Below are 25,736 nucleotides of genomic sequence, written 5' to 3' on the forward strand. Positions count from 1 at the left end.
TGCTTATCCCCGCCCCCCACCCTCCACCAACACACATACACACTTCCTTATTTTATTATTATTATTGTAAGGCTGCTCTTTAGGACATTCTGCAACCAATCCCCATCCCTTCTTTTAATGTACATTAATCTATTTATTGTTAAGTTCTGCTGTGTAATACACATTACTGTGATGGTTTGATGGACTTACTTACATGCTAGCGGAAGAACAATCCACTCATCACTTTTATTACTGCCACTTGCACTTAGTCATTTTAAGGTTTTATACTACCTTTAATGTATAATTATTGCGTATTGTTGTGTATGATGTGCATTGTCTTATATACCAGTGCCAAAGACGAATTTCCATTTTATGTAAATTTAATGGACAAAAATGAGTCTGAATCTGAATAGGCTAATCATGTTTAAGAGGGTGGTATAATCATTTTTAATATAATATAATATAGTTTAATTCAATATAATATAATGTAATATAATATAATATAATATAATATAATATAATATAATATAATATAATATAATATAATATAATATAATACACTAATATATAATAATGTATAATAGTATGTGTGTACTTGTACACATACTATTATATATATATATATATATGTGTGTGTGTGTGTACTTTATATGTGTGTGTGTGTGTGTGTGTGGGTGTGGGTGTATGTGTTGATATATGCACTTTATCAACTTTATGTTGATATAATAGGAAGGCTACTGGTTAGTAAAAAACATATCTAGACTATATCTATTCCTGTAAAAGCTTCTCATGACTTCTGAATTTCCAGTTGCCACATAGGAGAGCTTAAAATTCTTTCAAACAAATGTCATGTTTGAAGCACTTTCTTGTTTAAATTCCTTGTTGATTGTGCTATTCCGAGTGAATAAAGTTTGACTTGACAAGTACAGACTGTCGCAACGTGCGCGCGCACGCACACACACACACACACACACACACACACACACACACACACACACACACACACACACACACGCAGGGCTCTAACCGGTTTGAAATTCAAAACACAACCGCCTTGTAGATATCCCGTCCTGCACCGCGGCAATGTGAAAGTCTGTGACGGTTATTTTAATTTAACATAAAAAATAAATAAAAATCACAGAAGCGATATTATTCAAAACCAACGACAGAGATCGATTGGGCTGGTCGACAAGCACATTTTGATACTAGTGAAATATTGCTGCGCGCGCGTTGAAATTTCTATTTATTTTTTGTGTGTGTGTGACGGCTGTGTGGGGAGCCGAGGAACAGAGCTGTTGGCGCCACTTTCAAATCCTGCACTGACACAGTTAGTCCGTCTTCAAACACATTTAAGTTACACACCACTTAATTTCTCTTTTTCATAATTACTGTTAGACGAGGAATATCTTAACACCCCTTCTCTTTTGGACAGTTTTTTCTTCGGAAGGTAAGCAATTCAGTCATTAAATATTTTATATATTTTTGTTATAATTGAAATGATACGTTTATTTTTGTTTTTACTAGTAGTCGTAGTCCAGTAAGTAACTTTTGGGGCTTTTTATAATTAGCTGTAGGGAAAAACTGAGCTGCTTCTGATTGAATTTGGAGTTGCTGTAAGTTACAGTGAAGCTGCCGTGTAACCTCCTGCATAGTAGGCTATCAACGAACTACAGTTTGAAACAAAGGCTGTTTCGCATTAATTACAACCGAAGCTTTGCACGGCTCTAATGCTGGACACACGGCTGCTAGTTTATCCTTTTCTTCGTTGAGGCAGGTGGGTTGAAAAAATCGTTTCTCTATATAGGCTTACGTTAACATCGGAGGAATTGTTTTATATTTCTGTACAAAAGAGTTAAGAGATAACTGAGGAAGCGGACACTCCCCCAGTCACAGCCCCCTCCCCAAAGACCCCAACCCACTCCGGCCGTACACTTCGACTAAATACGCTTTGAAATTTGATTTTAACCATATTAAAACGAACCCGTAACTACATCTGAGACTAAAGGCACCGACAAAAACTAGATAAATCCCGTTTACATTATGTAGAATGAGTGCTAGGACGAGAATCTACCAGGTCTGAGTCAGCGGTTTATCGAGGACTCGCCCCTGTCATGATGCCATTACATTGTTAGAAGGTTGTGGACAGTATATCCGCAGCTCGGTTAGATACAATGTCGCAGCCAGGTGCAGTTATCGAAACACAAGCCACCCTTATCGACTTTTTATCCTGTTGATAATTTCGTTAATAAGCCATCTATATCTATATTAGTTTACATTTTTCAATATCACATTATACATTAAAGTAAAACGTTACAGTTGATTTCTTGCCAATTTGGTACAGTGGTTGGTGTTAAATTATAAAAAAAGACTTCTTCATTCATTAGTTAAAAAAGTCCTTCATAAACATATGAAAATATAGAGAACAATATGAAGATTTGGCTCTCTAGGCCTGTATATTTTGCTGTATTGCTAGTGGAATTTTCCAGCAACATGAAAATAGTGTAGCTGTCATTTACTAAAAACATAACAGAGTTTTTTAGTTCAGGCCCAACCACAACCAGTACAGGCACTTCAGCAAGTCTTTCAGGCGGCCACTATCTTCCCTTGTTAGAATACATAAGAATGAGTGGTGGAATATGATGATGAATATGGGTCCCCTTGGGGGGAGGGGAGGGGGGGGGTATGATATGCTATGACAATGCAGAATCCATCCACATGTATACATATTCCTCCATGCCCCCGCCTCCCTCCTAATAATTCAGGACTCTGGTTGTTAGCATTTAATATACAGTGTCATTACATTAGAGTTACCACCGTGTCTCACCTACATTTGATATATCACAACGAGAGCAAATATCTGCCTTGAAAAAATGTTTAAATATTGAATATTGGTTTATTGTTCAAACCCTTTTTTGTGAATTATCTTGTGAGGTGTAAAGTGTAAGTCAAACTGAACCTCTCTTGTGTCTTCTTGTCAAATATTTCTGAGAATCGGTTCCCATTCTGTGATAATATAGTTGAATACAACTGAAACAGGTGCTCAGATGAAGTGAATTTTGGCAAAAAATGTACTTATCATTACATTCTTTCTCATTTCAGGGGCTTCAACTATTAGTTGTTTTCATTTTCAGTTAATATATTGATTATTATTTTTGGAGAATAGATTTCATCCAAAAATCTAAAAGTGATATAGGTGGGCATTATCAATAATCATCAGTTATCAACGAAATCTATCATATTACAGAAGACAAAGGTGATGTCTTTGAAGAGTTAACTTTGTCTGACCAATAATCCAAAAAAAAACCCCAAACTATTCAATTTAAAATTAGATCAATCAGAAAAAAAACAGAAGGTAATATATACATATCTGAATAGCTGTGAGAAGCAAATGTGTGGCAATTTTACTGTCATCAGTCTATTTCCTGTCAACTGACTAATTGATAAGTTGATGTTTTTATTGCAGTGCTACATAAATCATTCAGAGGTGATAAAGAGTAGGTTGCGAAATTAATTTAGTCTGTGAGAATTATCTTAATTCTTTTACATGATTCATGAGAACTATCTGCACTGAATATGAGAATATCTGGTGTAGGGGAGTGAAATTTAGCTTTCAAGTGATCCAGAACTCCACTGATCCTTCCTGAAACATTCCGTCCAATACAAAATATGAAATGTCTTTTTTATATTACTTGTAAAAATATTTATCAACTTACATGTGCTTTTATGATGCCACCAGTTTACCTATGTAAGGATGTTCACTTTCAGAGCCATTATAGTACCCGTCTCTTTTACTAATAATTTTCATTGTCAGTTGATTAGTCATTTAGTCTATAAAATATCAGCAGTGAAAAATTCTCCTCTCTTCATCTTCAGATTGCTGTTTTGTTCTACTCTAATATCTTCAGTTTACAATGATATAAAACACAGAAAAGCAGCAAATCATCACATTTCAACCTGACAGTGTTTGACATCTTTGCTTGATAAATTACATAAATAATTAGTCTTTTAAAAATTGTTGCCAATTAATTTTCTGTTGATTAATAAACTATTTTTTTCAGCACTAGAGCAGCTGGGTAATGAAATACGTTGATACTAGTGCCAATGCGTGATTTTCAGTACAGATACACAAATTAATATATTTTTCTATAACTTACCTTGTTGAGTCAACACCTGTTTTTCAACAAAACCCTTTTTCTTTTTGACTTTACTTTAATCTTCTCAGCTGCATCAGTCTTTAATGTTCTTAACATTCAGACGTACAAGATGTTCACTTAAATAAAACTACAGAAAAAAATAATAGAATTTTGAATTAAATCAAGAAATATTTGATTAAAACAAGAAATGAACAAGTCTAAGAAGCTTAAAACTTATAGGTGTGATTAGAAAAACTTTATGTTCTAAATTCGGGCAGTGCTCAAAAGTATAGAGGTTCCATAGGTGGTCTAAGAAACCATGCTCAGTACTAATGTCATGTCTTACATTATGATGTGTAAGTCTGGAGCCTGGTGGTCATTATTACATAATGTGTGACTGAGATCACTTCTTGTGAAAGGAATTACAGTAAAATCAGAAAGCTCCATATTTTTGGGTCTCCCTGGAAGCTTTACTGTGGTAACTAGTGTTAAACTGAGTACTACAGTAGATTTTCCAAGTCAGAATTCAACCACCACACTGAGAGCAGAGCCTTGGTCTTTTTTTTTTTTCACTTTGTGCACTATATGGTTATTTTTGTGTGTGTGTGTACGCATGCATGCGTAACAGAAAGGGGGTGGGCAGAGCTTCTGTGTCCTGGTAAAGCAGTGTAGTTTGAGAGCAGCACTTTCAGCAGTCTGAGGGCCGGCCTCCTTCCCGTCGACTCCCCTCTCATGACCAAATGACACGAGAAAATACAGAGAGAGTGGAGCAGACACTGAGCCCAGCCATCAGTGCAATTAACAACATATTTCTGCATTAATACCAGTCCACCTATGTCTCTGCTCAGCCCTCTCATTTTGTGTTTCTGTGTATAAAAGTCGGCCAGTCGAACTCGCTCTCCTCATAGCTTTGCTGTGGTTTATGGTTTTAGTTTTGCAACTTTACCCTTGAAAGCAGACTTCTTAAACCCTGTGTATGAAAGCGTGGAGAGCTTCCTATCACAGCCACACTTTCTTCATTTTATTTCCCTCCCTCTCCTCCCTCCCCGTCTCCTCAGTCTTTTTCTTTCAGTCTGACAGCCGAGCAGCTTGGCAGGCTTACAACTCAGCGCTCGGCACAGCGCAGCAGCCCCCTCGCCTTCCACAAATTAATTTTTAACTCACGAGTGGTAGCACCAACAGACCCCTCCTTTCACACCTGTCTTGCACACATCCTGGGGGCTGCCCTGATTTTTTTTCAGATTTTTCGGCGCCCCCAAAAATGTTGATTTGTATTGTAGAAAGTGATGGCCGGGGAAAAAGGCTGCAGCCCTTTAGGTTTTATGCCTACTGAGCCTCCTCACTGTCTCAGTGTGCGTAGCTGGGGCTCCAGCGAGGCAGCAGGCAGCACTGAGGAGGACTGGGACACACACACTCACATAGCTAGGAGGTGAAGATGTGAAGGGCCAGGAAGAAAGGATGAGGGGGGGGACACTCAGTTTTTGGGGGGCCAATTTTTGGGACTGGGACCAGATCCCCCCCAACCCCCCACAGACCCCCCCCTTCTTACTAGGAACAGAAGCAGGAGCAACCAGAAATCCCTAACAGGCCTTTTTTCTGCTCTCCCTGTCACTATAGTAGACTGGGTATATTCCCATTGATATGTGTTTGTATGGAGCATATGTGTGTTTTAGTGACGTTTTTAGTCCTGGTGTTTTTCCTGTTTTCATTTTTATTTGAATATCTTTGTAATCCTGTAGCCTCAGTGCAGCGTCCGTACGTGTGTGTGTGTGTGTGTGTGTGTGTGTATGTGTCTGTGTGTGTGCGTGTGTGTGTTTGTGTGCGTGTGTGTGTGCGTGTGTGTGTGTGTGTGTGTGTGTGTGTGTGTGTGTGTGTGTGTGCATGTGCGCGTATTTTTTATTTTTCAGGACTAGTTTTAACTGTGGACTAGTTAGTCTGTGATTGGTGATACTGGCCTTTTGGTAAGAGCATCCACACAAAGTGAGGATGGACTTGTGTTCAGATGACCAGCAGTGTTCTCTGAGTTAGTAGTTAGGGCTCGTTAGTGCTCCATTCATTTGCTTTATGATCTCTGCAGCAGACGGTAAGTGAATCTTTATTTTTTTCTCTGAAGCGTTTAAAATGGCCTCTGTTGCTGTGAATGGAGAGAGCAGCAGGCCACAGAGAGGAGCTTTTCACAGCTCTGCTTTGCTTCTCTCTCTTTCTTCCTTTCCCTCCACCACAATTTTAGTTGCGCTCTTTTTTTTTTTCCTTCTCTCTCTCTCACCCCCCTCCTCAGTCTACCTCTCTCTCTGTTTCATGCTTCTTCTTCTTCTTCTTTTTTTTTTTTTCTTTGAATGAGGCTGGAAGTTTGGGTCTGACTCTAACGCCCGTCTGTCGCTGCTCTCCCTGCTGTTATGACCTCTTGTTTTAAATCCGATCACCTTCTATCATTCCTTCCCTTTCTGATTGACTGAGTGGTCGTATGCTTGTACAAGGCTCAGTGTGAGCAGTGTGGGAGGCTCAGTATGACTTACAATGCCTTTTTTCCACTTCATTAAGTTCATTTTTCTCTTAAATGTTGGCCTCCGTTTTTAAATTCCTAATCTGTTTTTTTTAAGTGTATTTGATTTTCTAATATTTAATTTGTGTCAGAGCATTTGATGTAATAGAGCATTTTTATCACTCAAACTCAACTTTTCTGAAAGTAAAAATCTTAAAGTACACCAGGGTGGGTGTGGTGCTTACAGGCCATGATTCTCTCCTCTGCTCTCAAACTTTATTTTACTTTAGTTGAAAGTGAAACCACAATTCAAGGTTTGTTACATATTACATATACTATATATAAATAAAAAAGTGCTGAAACAATAGTCAGTTAATTGATTAGTCAATTGACAAATTAACTTGCAACAAATGGGATAAATAGGTAATTTTTTTAAAGCCATATTTAAGCAAAAATGTCAAATAATCTGTAGTTCCAGCTTGTCAAATGTAAAGATTTGCTGCTCTTCTGTTTTATATAATTGGAAATTGAAAATGTTGGGGGTTTTGGTCTGTTAGTCAAACTAATGAAGACATTCAGGTGTCACTTTGGGTTCTGGGAACTTATAATGGGCACATTTCATTATTTTCTGATATTTCACTGACCAAACAATTAATTAAATAATCGGAAAAAAAAATGTGAAGATCACTCAAAAAAGAAAATAATTGTTAGGTGCAGCCCTGTACAGCACATCTCCAGATTTTCTGTTACACCTTATATACACTGTAGTTTGTTACTGAAATGATGAAGTGTGCAAAAGATTGCAGATTAACAGAAAATGCATCGCCTACAATTTTGATAATGGATTATTCATCAGTCATTTATCAAGTAAAAATGTCAAACACTTCTTTGGCTTTTAGACTGTTAGACAAAAGTCACATTTGAAGACGTCACCTTGGACTCAGATCTTTCACTATTTTCTGATATTTTGTAGATGAATTTAAAAAAAGACATGAAATCAATAATCATTAGTTGCAGCTCTACCGTAGTTATCAGTTTGTAGTAGTGTTGGGTGTTATGACCACATATACTCTGATACATGTAAATCTGTCAACCATCATACTGTTAACACTCAGCTATCTATCCCTTTATATGAAAGCATTGTGGCTAATGGAGGGAATCAGTGAGGAGGACTGATTCAAATCATTGCATTTTTACATTAATGAAATAAAGTCAGATATTTAATTCACAAAATAAAAACAAAGTCCTCACAGGGTATTTTATCTCATTTCTGAGTGAATTTTCATGCAGAAAATGAATTGTATCAGGATATATATGGATATTGTGATATAAAATGACATATTGGCTGATAGAGGATTTTTACCCATATTACCTCCCCCTGTTTTATAGTTGTACATTCTATATTCTTCTTCTTACTCATACACACCTATGTGCCAGAGCACAACAGATTCCACACTGGTGACAATGAAAAACAGCTACTCACTTCATTCCTAACTTTACACTGAATGTAGCCATCAGTGTGTGTTGTGATTGTTGTTGGTGTTGTTTGGTTGTAGTTCTGTTGGAGTAGCTTCATGGCTCAGGTGTCTGCTTGGTTTTTTGGCATTAATATGGCTGCTCACTCGTGTAATCAATCGGTATCACAAGTGATAACATATAATAAGATTAATTACAGGGTTTGTTGTTTTCTGAAATTATTCCTTCATTGACAAAAAAAAATTGTGGCACATGACAATTTTGATGATGGACTAATCATGTGAGTCAGGTGTGAGGATTTGCTCCTTTTTTGTGTTTCATATCACTGAGAATTGAATATTTTGGGCTTTTGAAGTTGTTATTTGAACTACTTGAGGGTCTTGACATATAGGCTAAATGATCAATCGATCAAGAAAGGAATCAGTGAACAGATGGATTAGTGGACAAAGAAAATAACGATTGTATCTGTCTGTGATGGAGAGTGTGTTCAGCTGTGTGGACATCTTCTTAAATAAAACACAAGCAGGTTAGGATGATTCCTTCACTCTGACTTGTTGGATCTTTCTCCAACAACATGTTGCTCTTTCTCATCATTTTCCCCCCTCACACTAACTCATCTTTTCCCTTTTCAAGTGTTCAATGTGTGACCCTCTGCAGGTAAGATGCTGTTCAGCTGATCACACCTTCTGTCTTCATCTTTATTCCTTTTTGCTACAAACTCCATCTGCTCTTACTTTTTATTTGAACCTGTTTCACATGGTTGATTTTGACTTATTTAAATAGCAGTTGATGTACTTTACAAGGCTGATATGTATGAAGTTTTAACAGCAGACATTACAACCCTGCTGTCTTTAGGGTTCTTTTATGGCCAGAGGACTCTAGAGAGTTTAGAGAATGAAAACAGAAGTTGGCCTCATCACATGTGTCCACATCTCTGTGGCAGTTAGTGACACACAGCAGATTGACAAATAATGTAAGAATATTCTTTTACAGTTCCAAAACAACACTTTTTTTCTAATAAAATCGAAATCATAAATCAAATTTTCTTAAATGAAAAGAAATATGCTAATGTAGTGTGATTTCAGTAATGGAGCTGCTTCCAATTTCCATCAGTTTTGTGGAAATCATTAGTATGTTGAAATAAAGGCAGATCACTGCACTAATATCAAGAAATATGACACTAAAGCTGATCTGATTTGTTAACTAGTCAAATAAGAATCATCGGCTGATTTTTCACACTTGTTTTAAAATAAATTGGGTGAGATGTTGGATTATTGCAGTTAGCAGATATGACGTAGCTTCATGTATAGATTCATCAGAGTTAGTAGCAAAGATGTTAGAGTTGTGTCCTTGAAATTTGAGGCTTTTTTTTTTCCAACTGTCCAGTTGTTTCAGGCAAAATCTGCTGTTTCATACTCTGAATGACATTGTAATTATATTTAATTGTATTTGTTTTGTTGTATGTTTCAGTGTAACTTTACAAAAGAGTAAAAGGAATTTTGTAACATGTGAAATATGCCTGAAATGAAAAAGAGAGTTTTTTTTGCTCACTGAACATTTTCTACACAATGAGAGAAAGGAGACAAAGGAGGGGAAGACAGTGAGAATATGGTATTCCCCATATAACTAATCCAGTTCTATAATAGGTCTGAACATAACTGCAGACTTTGTTGCATTTTTCTGCAGTAATTCTTAAAGCAGATAAGCAGTGTTTCTGGTGTACTCTTCACTTCTACTGCTTCCTCTTTTTTTTCTTTTCCTCTTCCTCCATTTTGTCTCCCTCAACCATTTTGTTTGTGTTAGATTTCCTTTACAAATGATACACAACACTGAAAAACTCATGTGTTGCTCAATGGTGTTTTTTCACAATATTGAAATTAATTCAGTTATTTACTACAAACTGTTACACATTTGATTGAAGTGAGCAGCTGCTAAAAGAAAAAAAAAAGCATTTTTAAGCAACTTGTAGCTATTATACACATGAAGACATGTTTGGTGTACATTAAAGAGATTATGAATTAATTTGTACCTAAATTAACAAGGAAAATGATGAAAAGAAAAACATCATAACACATGAATTTCCCTGTTTGTGTCTGGGTGTTAAACTGGTGTGTTTTCCCTTTGAGTGTGTGCAGCATGAGGCAGTAAATCTGATGGACTCTTGGTCTCAGTGTGTCCAGGGTACGCTCTAGCAGCACATCATGTTTTGCAGATATATGCTGAATCACTCCAAATCATTATGTGCTGCCACCGTGAGCCCTGGGATTCCCAACAACATAGTGGGAACCGCTCCCAGTCAAACTTCAGGTCTTATACTTGTGTCTGCAGTAACTCCTGTTGCTTCTTTTATCCTCTTAAAGGTCCTCGGTCCATGTATGAGTGTGTGTAAATGTGATGGTTTTCTGCTCTGTGTGAGCATCACCGTGTCCTCTGACACATCAGCTCACATTAAGCGTGGGTATGGTAAAGTACATCCGCACTCTGAGTGTGGTCCACATTCTCTAAGATGTTCTCTGAGAAGAAAAAAATGTAGAAAATCATGTTCTACTTAGCAAAATCAAAAAAAATCATCAGTACTGAAATTCTGTTTCCGTTTGCTGGTGTTCTGGCACCAGTAGTGTATATTTTTAACAGTAGCTTTCACTATTTTCACTATTTCACATGCGTCACATTTTTATGCTTAATGTATGTTATCAGGCCCGTGTCAGTCAGTAAGTGTGTAAACTGTGGACAAATCCTTTATCCACCACACTGCAACAAAAAAGTCTCCTGACAAGGCATTTACACATATATGTATCTATATGTATGTATATATGTGTGTGTGTGTGTGTGTGTGTGTGTGTGTGTGTGTGTGTGTGTATATATTTATAGAAAGAGAGAGATTTCTTTCTCATTAACATTCACTATTAAAATACAGTGTTACACAATCTTTTTCTGCCATGCCTCCCATAAAGCCATTATATTTTCATGAACTATGAACAGTAACTGGTGAAATAACAAAATAAGGTCAAGTTTATTGAAATAACAATTTCTAGAACATAAAGTGCACGTTTCTGTTCACACGTTTCTTGTGAGTTATTAAGCAGCCATCCAGAGGTTGCATGGTAGAAAAAAAATATTGCTGTGGAAATCCATGTAAATGGATGAATAAACTGTAAGCAGGGATTAATATACTGAGAGAACAGTTTAATACAATATTAGTTAGCATTTAATAGTCATGTCAGCCAATTGAAAGCACAGAATTATAACTGCTCTCAAAAAATTATTCAAATACTATAATACATGTTGTATGCAATAATTGTCAAATATGACTGATAGTGTCTAATTCATACTCTGTTCTGATTGGCTAAAGGTCACTATATTAAAGGACAGGTTTTGCAGTATTCAGTTTGAATCCATGCGTTGATGAAGTGGGTATAAATAAATGGCATTCTGTAACAGCCTCCGGTATATCCACGTATGCCTGTCCAAAATCTAAAGTAAACTCTGCACTGTTGTGTAGCCAACTGTGTAGTTGCTAACTGAAAGCAGCCCAAAGTGCTGATCAGTATTGCTGAAAGAACGTCCAATGTAGTACAATATTTTTTTTTTTTAAAGTGTTCAGGGGACAAGGACAGATGCAGTAAATGTCATAGCGATATTAAAATGGTTAATAAAATAGTATTTAAAAAAATCAGTATTTGTAGCCATCTTAATAGCAAAGCACAGACACCAACCTATTCCATCAGTTCCTCTTAATATCAGAGACTTTTTTAACTGTAAGTAACTTCATTGTGTGCATGGATTTTTTTTTTTTAATGAGAGCCTGCCGGGCTCTGTATATATCCTTATGCTTTGCAGAGTACTTGAATTCATGAAACATTAAAATAGGGACACACTACATTGAAATGTTTGCACATTAAATAGCCGCAAATGTCAGGTTATTTCCGTAAGGTGTCTAGTTGCCACTAGTGGAGTTTATCTGTTCTACAATAAGTGTGGTGTTGTACTCTACATCTTTGTAAGTATATAGCCGTCCTGATCACGACTAAACACGAGCACAGAATACTGACACTCAAACGCAGAGCATGTCTGACAACCTGTGCTACTTTTTTTTATTGTTGTTTTTCAGCAGGTGGATGTGTGAAAGTCTCCCTGTAAGATGCTGACGGCCACACCGTCACCGTGAGTGGAGTTTAAATGCCAAAAAGAGGAAATCCGATCCCTTCAGTCATCACTAAAGGTTTTTAGAAATGCACTAAAAGTTTCAGTTTTAACTTCATCCATTCAAACCTGGCCAGTAACATTCAACAGAAAGTTTGTTTTGGTTCAAATAAATGAAAAGACGTAGATGATTAAATAGTGGACAACTGTGCAGCCCTACTGAATATTAGTTTAAATGTAGTCTGTGTCTATGATTCACCTGCTTTGTATTTCTGATCATATGATTTTAGCTGTGTGAAGCCAATGGAAGACACTACAGCACATTCACAGACACAGAAAGCTGCTAATAAACTGACCAACTTAACCAAGCCTGCCTCAGTACTTATTCAACAAGTACTTGTGTCTGGATATTCTTTGATTTCTGTGTGTGTGTGTGTGTGTGTGTGTGTGTTTTGAGAATAGCAGTCAGTGTGTCAGGCTGTAGCAGCACATCATTACTGGTATTTCTCCTCTCTGTATTGCCAGTATGATATGTGCTGCTCCTGTCAGACACACACGCCTCTTCACCCACATCTTCCTCCTCCAACAAATAAGGAAATATATTTGTACATTTTAGACTTTTCTTGTAATCGGAAAAAAACACATCTGTACAGTGTAACTTATTAAATATGACCTAGTTCAATATGTGGGTCCTTGAAGGATTATCAAGATTTGTTGGATACTATTATACTATTAATAAAAGCTCAATATTGGAAAACAAAGTGTCTGCCCCATTCATGTTTTATATGCTTCTTATATACTTAACTAATAAAGGTGCATGAAACTGAGCTGAAGTGGCAGGTTTCCAAAGCCACTTTCACTTAGGAAAAATAATCCTAAAGTGAAATCCTAACTTCGGAAAAGGACGCATCTCAAATTGTTGCACTCACAGAAAAGAGACTATACAGATAAAATTGTGACTGAAAATGCGAACGCAGGTGGGCCAAACTGGGCCGAGGAGATGACTTAGGAGACAGAATGTAGTTTGATGAGAAAAAAAATCATCAGTACAATCTACAAATCGGTTTTATTAAATAGCATATTAATCTATTAATCACTCCCTCTTAAAGAATGGTTCACTTCAACATGGATTTGTCAACCTTTAAAGGACACCACCACTGGTTTGGTATGTTTTCCACAATTTAAAACTAATAACCTATACTATACATTCCTACCAACCATTTTCCACTGAAATGAATTCATGAAATCTGCTATCACAGTGAGCATGTCTGCACTAGTTGTCAAAATCATGTTCATGTGGAATAATATAGACAGGGCTGGGAGATAAATATGAATGTCTCAATAAATTCAAATTTAAATGAACAAGTTAATATTTTACCAAAATCTTACCGCATGGGAGCTTAAATGCTTTTTTTTTTTTTAGGTATTTTTTTAAAATTAAGATCTGCACTAGCTTTACCAGTGCTTTCATCCACATCGCAAGGTCTTCATCAGCAGGTGGAATTTGCTCAGTTGTCATGATTTTAGCAAAACATTATAATATTTGCCCAAACTCTTTACTGTTGTTCTGATAGTAATTTATCATTAATGTTGTTTGTTCCCATACCATCCAACTTTCAATGTAATGCAGACTTGTCTAGTCTAACTATACTTATGAATGCGTCACTATCTCATGATAACTACAACAATTAAAGCAGACATGATGATAGATGGGCAAACTTCAGCTTCACATTAACTGAAATAAATGGAAGCCAATGGCTGCCTCAATAATAATAATAGTAATGTCAAATATGTATGATGTTGAATGCAACAGGCAAAAATGTTTGACAGAAGAAACTACAAGCTCACCTGTTACGGCATTTCACCTTCCTTCATTATGTTTTATATGGAAGTCTGGTATAACTATGGGTTATTGCTATAGGATGTCCACATGGAAATACATGATCTTAAATGTGGGTTCACTTTCACACAGATGAACTGATGTCATGATACAGAGCCAAGAGAGTATTTCCCATTAGTCTTTATGCACATTATTTAAATTAATCTGTCAGACCTCATGCCATGGTTATTCCTTAAGTACAGAAGCTGAGATTAATAAGTAATAATGTTAATAACATTTAAGACCTTTTGGTTTGAGGTGTTGGTAGGTGTACTTTTGAACTTTGGACAGTGCCAAGCTAACCATTTCCATCTGTTTCCAGTCTTTATGCTAAGCTAGGCTAATTGCCGTCATACTTAAGGCACAGACATTAGATTGATATTGATCATCTAACTGTCAGACAGTAAAGGAGTATATTTCCAAATTATTTTCTTGAAATATAATGCCGTTAAGCATTGTTCTTTCATTTGGAAGGGGGAAAAATGTATTAGCTTTTCGCTAAGCTTTCACACACATTTCGCAGTCTTCATCAGCAGATGATGCCATCTCCACGTAACACCTGGGCCAACTCCACCCACTAATGAAGACTTTACGATGTGGTTGAAAGCTCCAGAAAAAGCTTGTAGGTTTAAGTTAGGATAACTGGTGTCCACACCTAGTACCTACTCATATGTGTTTCTGCCATTTTGATATCTCTATGTCTTACAAATGTATACCATCACCATAAAAACATATTTTATCCAAAGAAAATTAGATAATTATATCTCAAAATACCAGCCACATCCTCATTATTTAGTTTCTCCTTGAATGACACAGAGAGTATCAACTGTATGATCTAACCCTCTGTGTTCTTATAACCTCTAACACACTTTAGCTGGCAAGTTAAGAGGAAGGAAGGAATTTAGACAATTCACACTGAAAATATACTGGAACCAATCACTCATACATGAATCCAAAATGTCTTTGTTCTACTTCTAACTACTCTAATGTTCTACACTGAGAATTACGTTCATATCTGCTAATACGATCATTTGCTGAATTGAACATGAAATACTATAAACTAGTACAGACAAATATTTGTTTTATCATCCTAAACAGCCATCTTTTAGAAACATGGGTGCATCTGGATAAGTCGGAAAAAAAGGCAAAGCAGGACTGTTTCTTCTCATTGATGCAGGCGTTGTAAAACGCTTCTGCTGGGTCGTTTCTATTTTCCTGGCTTCTCTTTAAAGAAACACAGGAAGTATGAATGGTAGAACAGCTTCCTCACTGGATACCGTCTTCTATATTTATGATTTCCTGGATGTTCCTTCAAAGCAAAATCAATTAGCAGAAAGAGAAATGATCTCAAACTAAAATGTCTTGCGGTAAAAAGGAAAAGTAGGATAGGAGTTGTGCGTGACCCAATACAACATCCAATGCTGCTAAATTTACTCTGGTGCTCAGCATCTTCTGTCCAGTTTATTACAACTTGTGTCTTATTTTCATAGTTTTGTCCATCGTTTCTATGAAATCCACAGGAAGTGAAAGGTCAACGGGACAGCAGAGGAAGGTCACTGGGATTCATGATGAGGCTGGAGTCCAGGTTTAGGTTATCTATGGAGTCACACAAAAACAGCATTTGTAAAGTCTGGTGTTAATCAATATTTTTCTCACTGTCAATAAAACCCATAGGCAGAACCAAACCAACAGTGTGTTAGTCCATCTCTCAGTACTTCTTTAACCTGTCTAGCTAGATTTATAAAACCATAAAAGTACATACAAGACTGCAGTCACCCAGTCCTGATGTACAATTCAATTAAATTATCGAGGATACAAACACAATAAAGCTCATGTCCATTGTGGCTCTTTACACTAACTTCCTAAAACAGATGGTCACTGTAGTTTTTAGGAAACGTTTATCAAACAGGAAGAAATTTGAGAAAAATGCATTAGTTGGGGACTATCTTCGGCCGCAGATTAATCCACATTTAGTGCTTTAGTGAGCGTTTCTGGCAGTGGTGTGGTTCATTGATGCGTTTTTAATAGTTTTTGGACAAAGAAGATATATCAGGCTTTGGATACATACACAACACTTTGCGGTTTGGCTCTGCACATGGGATTTGTTGACAAGACGAAATATACTGAACATCACCAAATATACACTTTGAACATGTTTAAACACATGAATTATGTGTTATCACAAACGTAAACGTGCACATACCATTAATTAAAGCTCCTGTGTAAAAAATATTTGAGTCTATAGAACCTTTTCAATGATTAAGATCTACTAAAAGATGCTATAATCACATTAAAAATCCATAGGTGGGGACTTTAAGCTAAGCATTCAACTTTTAGTCATTTGAGAGTACACACAGTAAACATGATACTTTTCTTGATACCTTTGATAACAATGGAAGAAGCAAAAGTTAAATGTTGTCTAAGCACAAGCAGCCATACAAGAATGCTGTCTATATAAAAATACAGAGTAGAAATGACAAACTGTTGATTTAAATCAGGATCTATCCGATCAAAGACAAAGTCAAGAAGATTATCAATCATTTGATGACAACATTTGGTGACCATGCATGTCAGTCAGTGCCAAAAATAGTATTGAGGTTTGATCCACAGTCCTTGTCAGAACTTCCCCTGAATCAACCCCTGTGTGTGTGTTTCAGTAGTTCCTCATGGACTTCACCTTGATCAAAGTTGTTGAGTTTTTTGGAGTTGGATCCTTCACCCAGTCCCTCGATGTCCACAAGATCACTGTTGACATCTGAGTCATTCAAAGCACTGAGTGTCACATCTACACACACACACACACACCAGAAAGATGAAAATGTGTTGTATTATTAGTGAACAATGTAAAAAAAAAAAGTTCAGTTAAAAATGCTTAAATTAAAAAAAAAAAAGATCTCTGTGGTGATGGAGGTTAGGCATATCCTATTTTTTGTTTTGGTGACACCTGGAAGTTACTTGACAACCTCCTGATCAGATTCTTATATATTATCAGTCCATCTATAATTTATAATTTTGTCCATGCAGTATTTCTGTCCTCTTGGTCTATTCTGTACACACACAACATCTATTGCATATACGTCTGTCCTGGGAGAGGGATCCCTCCTCTGTTGCTCTTTCTGAGGTTTCTTCCATTTTTTTCCCCTGGTTGAAAGTTTTTTAGGGAGTTTTTCTTTATTCACAATCAAGGGTCTAAGGGTAAAGGATGTTACATTTCTCTCATAATGAAAAATACAGCTGTTTAGGTTTTACAGAAACATCAATATTGATCTGTTTGTTGCAGCTATCTGTATGTAGGATTTTGTCCTTTGAGTGTATTACATATCTGTAGCCCTCACAGAGCTGCAGCATACATGCATCCCCAAACTGAGGGTTAGGGTTAGGGTAAGGGCTAGGGCTAGGGTTAGGGTTAGGGTTAGGGTTAAGACACATGGTACAACAGGTGACTTCATTCATTATGTAAATCTCCCAAAACGGTGGCAGGACAGGTCAGGATCTAAGGGTAATTTCTACACATCAGAGACTTTGGACCAAACTCTGGATCTTCTAATTACATTTATTTGTATTATGTTTATTATTACAACGAGATTTCACTTTTGCTGCTTAAATGCAATGTCTCACCATATTTACAGTAGTGGCACTACAGAGTGCATGGAAATATATCCATCTACTGAAGGCACTCTCTCTAATCTATTGAGTAAATAATAAAAAAATATAGTAATAATGCAAACATATTTTACTGTACCATAAGCTACCGGAGTTTTGTCTCATTGCGTGTTTTGTAAGATAAATTATAAATTCAGCTAGTAAAAAGATATTCTCTAGCATTGTCAGCATATTTGGGCTGATGTATGTTCATATTTGGGATTGTATTTGTGTGTTTTGGGACTTCACAGAGGTGAAACAGTTTGCTCCTAAAATACACTGCAGCCTGTTACTCCCCAGTCCATCCAAAAGGTACTAAAAAATTACTAAAAAAGGAAAAGAAAATGTATTTTCTGTGTTACATCTAGTGGTTTTATTTTCACAGGTTTTGAGATATTTGTCTCTTGAGATTTCTGCCTTCACCCCAGTACACTAGAGGTGAGAATAGAGAATGGAATTTCTTATGTGATGCTCACAGCAATGGAAAATCAACATCTATTTCCATAGTAAATGCCAAATACAATGGAAGTGAAAGTATAATCCATGTATCACGCTGACTTGCATGTATCAGTTTGTCAGGTAAAGTGCTGCTTCACTCACCTGCAGTCTTCTGTTTCTTCATGGGGGGCCGGCTGACAGCTGGACGCTGTAGTCCCGATGCCACGACAACCTGCGCTGTGGGCACAGAGATGACGGTTGGAGTGCCCTGTGTTGCCATGGTGACGGCGGCCACTGCTTTCTTGATAACCTTCTTGGGCCCATCGGAGGAGGCTGGCAGCGCACCATCTTCATACAGCTTCCTTTTCACTGTGCTCTTCGTCTGACCGCTGGAGAGAAGATGGGAACTAACCTGACTTTAGTATTTATACCAGGTTAGCTGTCATCATTAATTAGTTGATCATTAGAAAATTAACCTGCAACAACATCTTGCACTATATTTGTTTTGTTTGTTTTTTGGTCTGGAGGGTTTTTATAAAACCATGTATGAAAAAGGTTTGGTTGGATTGCAATAAATTTCTGATCCTCAATAAAGTTTAAGAAGTGGTGGTGTAATTACACTGTATTAACATATAATTTGCAAGCTATTTTCTGCAATGATATATGATATGAAATGATTTATACAGTATATATACACATTAAAAACACAACCACCATCACTTGATAATAATATTTAGTTTAGTTTAGTTGATCTGGTGCTGAACAGGAGTACTGATCTAATAAGTGGCCGATGTCCCTGATTTATGTCCAACTGGCATTCATTACCACTATATGTTTTATTATAAAAATGGCCAAATATTTGCTACTTGCAGCAGAAGTCAACCAACACAACAGGACATGTTACCACTTTCAGCACAGACAAGTTAATAGACAAAATAATTTAGTGGAGTGCCTCCTTGTTGAACTGAAAGATAAGGTTGATAAGGAGAGAAATATGCTTAATTAGGCTACATATATGCTAGACCTGTCTGTGCTGAATGCACGGAGATAAATATGATCATCAAGTCTTCACAAGATCCCTGTCGGCTATCATCCACTGAATCAATCAATCAATCAATCAATTTTTATTTATATAGCGCCATATCACAACAAAAGTCATCTCAAGGCACTTTTCACATAGAGCAGGTCAAGACCGTACTATTTAAATTTACAGAGACCCAACAATTCCCCCATGAGCAAGCACTTGGCGACAGCGGTAAGGAAAAACTCCCCTTTAACGGGTAGAAACCTCAAGCAGAACCCGGCTCTTGGTGGGCGGCCATCTGCTTTGACCGGTTGGGTTGAATACAAAGTGTCGTCGCAAACTTTGCTATTGAATTCACCATGTATTTTATACATGTATAGTCTGTGTGTCTACGTGTGTGCGTGTTACCCTGCAGGACTGGAGTCAGCCACTGGGTGAAGCTGCATGGTGAGCTCTCCTAGTTTGGTGAAGGCGGCTCCAGCTGCAGAAAAGATTTCCCCAACCTGTGCAAAACACAAACACACACTGTAACACTCAGTGTGAGCAATGCAGTACATGGCCAAAAGTATGCAGACATCCAAACATTCCACCCATATGTGATAGTTAAAACTATTATTCTGATTCCATGTTCATTAATCTGCTGCTACAGCAGCCTCCACTCTGCTGGTTTCAGGGTCTCCAGCAGATGTTGGAACCTGGCTGCAGGGATTTGCTACCATTCAGACACAAGAGCATTTGTGGTGATAAGGTCTGACTGGTGCTGGATGGGGTTTATGTTCCCCCACAGCAAATTTGGAAGACCATTCCTTTATGAGGCTGGCTCTATGCACAGGAGTCATGTTGAAACAGTAGAGGGACAAACACAATCTGTCAGAAGAACACTACTGTCTTCTGTCTGACTGTATGCTCAACAGGGAAACACTGTCTGAGGAAACACTAAGAGAGAATTTGATGCCAAAAAGAATGTAAATGTGGTAGATATCCACGTGATGTGACTAACTCAGACTGCTGAAGCCTCATATGGGCTTCACATCAACTTTTAAATGCATTTTTTGCACAAAATTTTGCCCCCCATCACTTACATTGAAAGCACATTTGAAGGGGATCTTTTAATATCCAGTATGAACAGGAGGAATGATTACAGCGAAGAAACCCTTTTCACTGTTCATATGGACACCTGACTGTTGTTTTAAGACACACTTGAAAACGGTGAACCTATCCTTTAAGACAAAACCAACAGCAACATCCCAGTCGTTCAGTAGAATATGTTTTATAGAACCGTTTCGCCAAACAACTGATTCAAGTCTCTGACTTTCCTGAATCCATCTCACAACACTGACTGATATTCTTCGTAGCTGGAAAACTTGAAGCGGCTCATTTGTTTGTGTAACGTTACAAGTTAATTGGATGCTATTCAGACAGGGCTAACTTCACTCTGCGGCGACAGACAACAACTCAGTGGTTCATGTCTTTAGAGGACTTACTTTAGTGGAAGCTGAGGTCATGGTGCTGCTTTCTGTAGCACCATAGACTGAATACAGTCTGTGAGTGGGATTCAGTGATGCTTTGAAGTGGACCTTGGAGCTGCTCAGATGCTAACAGTGTATGTTAGCTAGGTAGCATTTGGCTAAGTTACAACCTGTGCTGCTGTTCTTCCACTCGTGGTGTCGACGTCTGGAAAAGTCCAACATCTGAACAGGCTGGGGGACAGTGCTATGAAAGCTTTAGCTACAGTAAATTACATTACTGCTGGAAGAAGACAGGTCATTTTATACATCGAATACAATAAATGAGAGAACCGGTGCTGCCTTCGAGGTCTCCTCGTAAACTCCACGTTCGGGTATCCGAATTTATTGTGTGCTCTGTTTCAGAGGGTTTAGGTCGAAAAGTACATTTTGACTCGTGTGTATTATTTTTGACAGGAATTAAGCGCTACGGACTATACAGTTATTTACTTCTTAAATTGCTTTCCAGACTACAATACAATAACATGGAGTATTGTTTCCTGTCGCTAAAATATATGAGGTTTCGGGCTTTGAACTCAGCAGCACAGTGACATCTGGTGGCAGAAAGTATAGCAGCAATTCAAGACGACACGTCAGTGATTTCGTAGTTGCAATACTTCGTGTGCTGGTGTAGAAGATTACGTGCTGTCCAAGTTTAACTACAATATGATAATACTACAATAATCTTTATTGTCGATCATTGTGGAAATGAGTCTTTGACTATACCCAGAATAAAACTTTAAGACATAGAACATTAGAAACAACAACAGCATGTAAAACAACAGACCATGCAAGGGCACAAGAAGTATTCAAATACTTTATTTAAGTAAACGTTGCAGTGCCACAGTTTAGAAATAGGCTACGTCATTGCAAATAAAAGTTATTTAAAAAGTTAAAAGTTTATTATTGGTAAAAATGTAGCCTGAGAGTATCAAAAATAAAAGTACTCATAATGCAAGAAAATATACTTGGTCAGAGTTATATATTTTAGCCTATCATTTTATTATTTTTACTGATGCATTAATGTATAAGCAGAAAGAAGAAATGGAGTAGTAAAGTAGCATAAAATTGAAAAAATTACTTAAGTACAGTACTTGGGTACTGAGTATTTAGTTAGTGTCCACCACTGCTAATATGTAAACCATGTGATGCTCTCTCACAATAGTATCCGTGATGATAATAGTGGGAGCAAGCAAAAAAGAGAAGAAAAAAAACAAAAGACAAACAACTTCTAATGAAAATAAATAAAATTCTAATGAAGGACTTTTAAAATATTGGTTCACGCTGGTTGAAATATATATGTAAAAATATATATATTGTCGTCTACTGAACTCAGGAAATATCACAACATACCAGTATATACAAGAAGTTTACTGCAAGTTATCATCACTCACTGGTAAAAACACCACATTAAGTGGATCAGTGAAAAAGCCAGTGCAAGGTGTAGGCTGATAACATAAATTCATGGTCATGTTGTTCACTACTAAAAAGTTATATGGGGGTATTGACATTAAGTTGATAACTAATGTCCACCATGTGCTCAAGTGAAATCTCACATCTTGTAGACAACTGGCACTTACCACTTTGTCAGCTGTTGAAACGTCCTGGTTATGTTATAAATATGGAAAAATATGACTTTAGAACATGAGGAGGACCTGAATGCACCATTTTGAAGTCTGTTTGGGAAGAGGAGAAGCCATGTCCAGAAGACACAATGAGAGCCACATCCTGTGGTGGCCCTTGATTTTTTTTTAAAAATAAACAAAGCTAATAAAGAAGAGTGTAAATAAATAAAATAAATAAATACAAAAAAAACGAATGAACATGTAGGTGGATGGCCAGATTCAAGTCAGATTTTGGTATTTTTAAGTCATTGTTCAATTAGAATGCAGCTACTGTGTTATTACCATCTTGCCATGTATAAGGGCTTAAAAGACGTGTTCACAAAGTTTCAAGTCTGTCTTAAAACAACAGTCAGGAGCCCAAATGAACATTGAAATATGTTTTTCTTGCCACAAGTATTCCTCCTGTTCATACTGACCATTAGAAGATTCCTTCATAATGCATTTACAATATAAGTGATGGGGGACAAAATCCACAGTCCTCCTTCTGTGCAAAATCATATTTGAAAGTTTATTTGTAGCTAATATGAAGCTCCAGCCATCCAAATGAGTCAAATCAAGTAGATATCTTTCAACATTACTGAATGTCAGGCTTCCAAAAATGATTCATAGTCCAGGATGTTCATTTAGCTCCAGGACCCCACAAACCCCCCCATGGTAGTCAACTGACTGCCTGACTGAAAAAAATAAAGAAAATAACATTCACATCCAAGATTATTCACATTACAACATTCACTCCCCCCATAGTCCACAAAAAGTCCTTTCTGTTTTTTGTTTTGTTTTTTTCATTTATGTGAAGTCAAGTCAGTTTAATTTATATAGCATCAAATCACAACAGAAGCTATCTCAGGGCACTTTTCACATAGAGCAGGTCTTGACTGTGCTCTTTAATTTACAGAGACCCAACGTTCCCCCATGAGCAAGCACTTGGCGACAGCCTCAAGCAGAACCAGGCTCTAGGTGGGCGGCCATCTGCCCTGACCAATTGGATTGAGAGGGAAAGAGAGAAGAGGAGATAATTGAAATCTGACTAATAATAAAAGCAGCAGCAGTGGGTGTCACACTGGAAATCCATTGGTCCACAGCTGAAGGTCTCCTGCGAGACAAGAAAGCACAAAATTACAGGGAAGATGTCAAGTTAGTAACATGCATTAATGGTACATGAATGCATACAAATGAGAGAGAGAGAGAGGACAACCCTAACTATACGCTTTATCAAAAAGGAAAGTTTTAAGCCCACTCTTAAACATAGAGAGGGTGTCTGCCCCCCTGGACACAAACTGGGAGATGGTTCCACAGGAGAGGAGCCTGATAGCTGAAGGCTCTGCTTCCAATTCCACTTTTGGAGACACTAGGAACCACAAGTAAGCCTGCATTCTGGGAGCGCAGTGTTCTAGTGGGGTAATAGGGTGCTATGAGCTCTTTAAGATATGATGGTGCCTGACCATTAAAGGCTTTGTAGGTGAGGAGAAGGATTTTAAATTAAATTTTAAATTTTAAATTTACAGGGAGTCAATGCAGAGAAGCTAAAATAGGAGAAATATGATCTCTTTTTCTAGTTTTTGTCAGTACACATGCAGCTGGACCAGCTGGAGAGTCTTTAGAGACTTGTTAGGGCAGCCTGATAATAAAGAATTGCGATTATCCAGCCTAGAAGGAACAAATGTGGGGACTAGTTTTCCTGCATCTTTTTGAGACAGGATGTGCCTGATTTTTTAAATGTTACGTAGGTGCAAAAAGGCAGTCCTTGAGATTTGTTTTATGTGGGAGTTGAAGGACATATCCTAATCAAAGATAACTCCCACATTCCTTACGGTGGTGCTGGAGGCCAGGGTAATGCCATCTAGAGTAGCTATATCATTAGATAATGTGTTTCTAAGGTGTTTAAGGCCAAGCACAATATCTTCAGTTTTGTCAGTTTTACCTAACCATCAGTTTATAGAGTATTTCCCAATAATATTATGTAAAGGAAGCATATATATAATGTGAATAGTATTGGTCCAAGTATAGAACCTTGTGGAACTCTGTGTCCAACTTTTGTGTGCGTGGAGGATTCTTTGTTAACATGTACATACTGAAATCAATCTGATAAACAGAACGTAAACCAGCTTAAAGCAGTTCCTTTAATGCCAATTAAATGTTCCAGTCTCTGTAATAGGATGTGATGGTCAGTGGTGTCAAATGCAGCACTAAGATCTAACAAGACAATCACAGAGAGAGATCATTTGTCCAATGCAATTAGGAGGTTGTCTATAACTTTCACTGGTGCTGTCTCAGTGCTATGATGCACTCTAAATCCTGACTGAAAATCCTCAAATAAACTGTGGGTTATGTAGAAAGTCACTCAACTGATTTGCGACTGCTTTCTCTCTTTCGCTCTTAGAGAGAAAGGGAAGGTTAGATATAGGTCTACAGTTGGCTAAATCAAGAGTAGGCTTTTTGAGAAGAGATTTAATTACAGTTACTTTAAAGGACTGTGGTACATTTATAAAGACAGATTGGTCATATCTAGTAAAGAAGGGTAAGGCTGTTTAGATGAAGAAAGCAGTGAAGTTCAATCAAGAAGGTCAATTGGAGAAAAACTGTCTAAATATATATCAGGATTTTATAGCTGTTTCTAAGGTTCCTGTTTATTGTGGATAAATCAGTGCCTGTTAAGGGCAGGAGGTGATGAATTTTGTCACTAATAGTTAGAATTTTATCATTAAAATGGCTCATGAAGTCGTTACTACTGAGAGCTATAGGAACACATGGATCAATAGAGTTATGACTCTTTGTCAGCCTGGCCAAAGTGCTAAAAAGGAACCTAGGGCTGTTTTTATTCTCCTCTGTTAATGATGAGTAATAGGCAGCTCTGGCATTACAGAGGGCCTTCTTATATGTTTTAAGACTATCTTGTCAGACTAAGCAAGGTTCTTCCAATTTGGTGAAACGCCATATCCTTTCAGCTTTTTGTGATGCTTGCTTTAATTTGCGGAAAGGGGCGATAATTTTTAAAGGGGCAATGGTGTCGAGTGTCATTCACAGTGAGCCTGCGGTACTATCAACAAGATGATCAATTTGGGAGGGGCTAAAGTTAGCATAAGAGTCCTCTGTTGTATTGAGACATGGCTTTGAAATCAATGCTGATGGAATCGCTTCCTTAAATTTAGCTACAGCACTATCAAATAGTGAAGATATTTTTGTCTAATGGCGTTTAATCCAGTAATAGAAATTCAAAAGTTATTAAGCAATGGGCTGATAAAATAGGATTTTGTGGAAAGTCTTAAAAAAGTATTAAATGTTCAATTTCAATGCCATATGTCAGAACAAGGTCGAGGGTGTGGTTAAAACAGTGAGTGGGTTTATTTACACTCTGAGAGAAGCCAATTGAGTCTAATAATGTTTTGTGTCCCTGGCTATCATTATCAACA

The 25,736-nt window shown here is 37.3% G+C and overlaps 1 protein-coding gene and 1 long non-coding RNA gene across 3 annotated transcripts; one reads left to right on the top strand and one right to left on the bottom strand.

Annotated features, from left to right (window-relative positions):
• Positions 1 to 1,063: 1,063 nt before the first annotated feature.
• LOC137174412 (uncharacterized) lies at positions 1,064 to 12,895 on the top strand. Its single transcript, XR_010925360.1, has 2 exons — positions 1,064 to 1,426; positions 12,182 to 12,895. It is a non-coding gene; the product is annotated as an uncharacterized lncRNA (long non-coding RNA).
• A 1,320-nt stretch (positions 12,896 to 14,215) lies between these two features.
• On the bottom strand, positions 14,216 to 21,213 carry LOC137174410 (chromatin complexes subunit BAP18-like). Of its 2 annotated transcripts, none has more exons than XM_067579667.1 (5): positions 20,681 to 21,213; positions 19,605 to 19,699; positions 18,335 to 18,579; positions 16,770 to 16,877; positions 14,216 to 15,688 (listed from the first exon to the last, which is right to left on the bottom strand). In XM_067579667.1, exons 1-5 carry the CDS (start codon positions 20,699 to 20,701, stop codon positions 15,624 to 15,626), a joined length of 534 nt encoding a protein of 177 aa, XP_067435768.1. In that variant the 5' UTR covers positions 20,702 to 21,213; the 3' UTR covers positions 14,216 to 15,623. The 2 variants fall into 2 exon arrangements, with proteins under 2 accessions (XP_067435768.1, XP_067435769.1); XM_067579668.1 differs by having other exon boundaries at positions 18,335 to 18,561; positions 20,681 to 21,212.
• Between the last annotated feature and the right edge of the window lie 4,523 nt (positions 21,214 to 25,736).

The sequence above is a fragment of the Thunnus thynnus genome, chromosome 22, assembly GCF_963924715.1.
Source record: "Thunnus thynnus chromosome 22, fThuThy2.1, whole genome shotgun sequence".
Classification (NCBI taxonomy): Eukaryota; Metazoa; Chordata; class Actinopteri; order Scombriformes; family Scombridae; genus Thunnus; species Thunnus thynnus.

What these genes read in the sequence shown, in the direction of transcription:
- LOC137174410 (XM_067579667.1), bottom strand. Translation starts at nt 20,701, where the DNA reads ATGACCTCAGCTTCCACTAAA. An exon ending in TGACCTCAGCTTCCACTAAA is followed by an intron (nt 19,700 to 20,680) that starts GTAAGTCCTCTA and finishes TGTTTTGCACAG; the next exon opens with GTTGGGGAAATCTTTTCTGC. An exon ending in GAAGAAACAGAAGACTGCAG is followed by an intron (nt 16,878 to 18,334) that starts GTGAGTGAAGCA and finishes GTGTGTGTGTAG; the next exon opens with ATGTGACACTCAGTGCTTTG.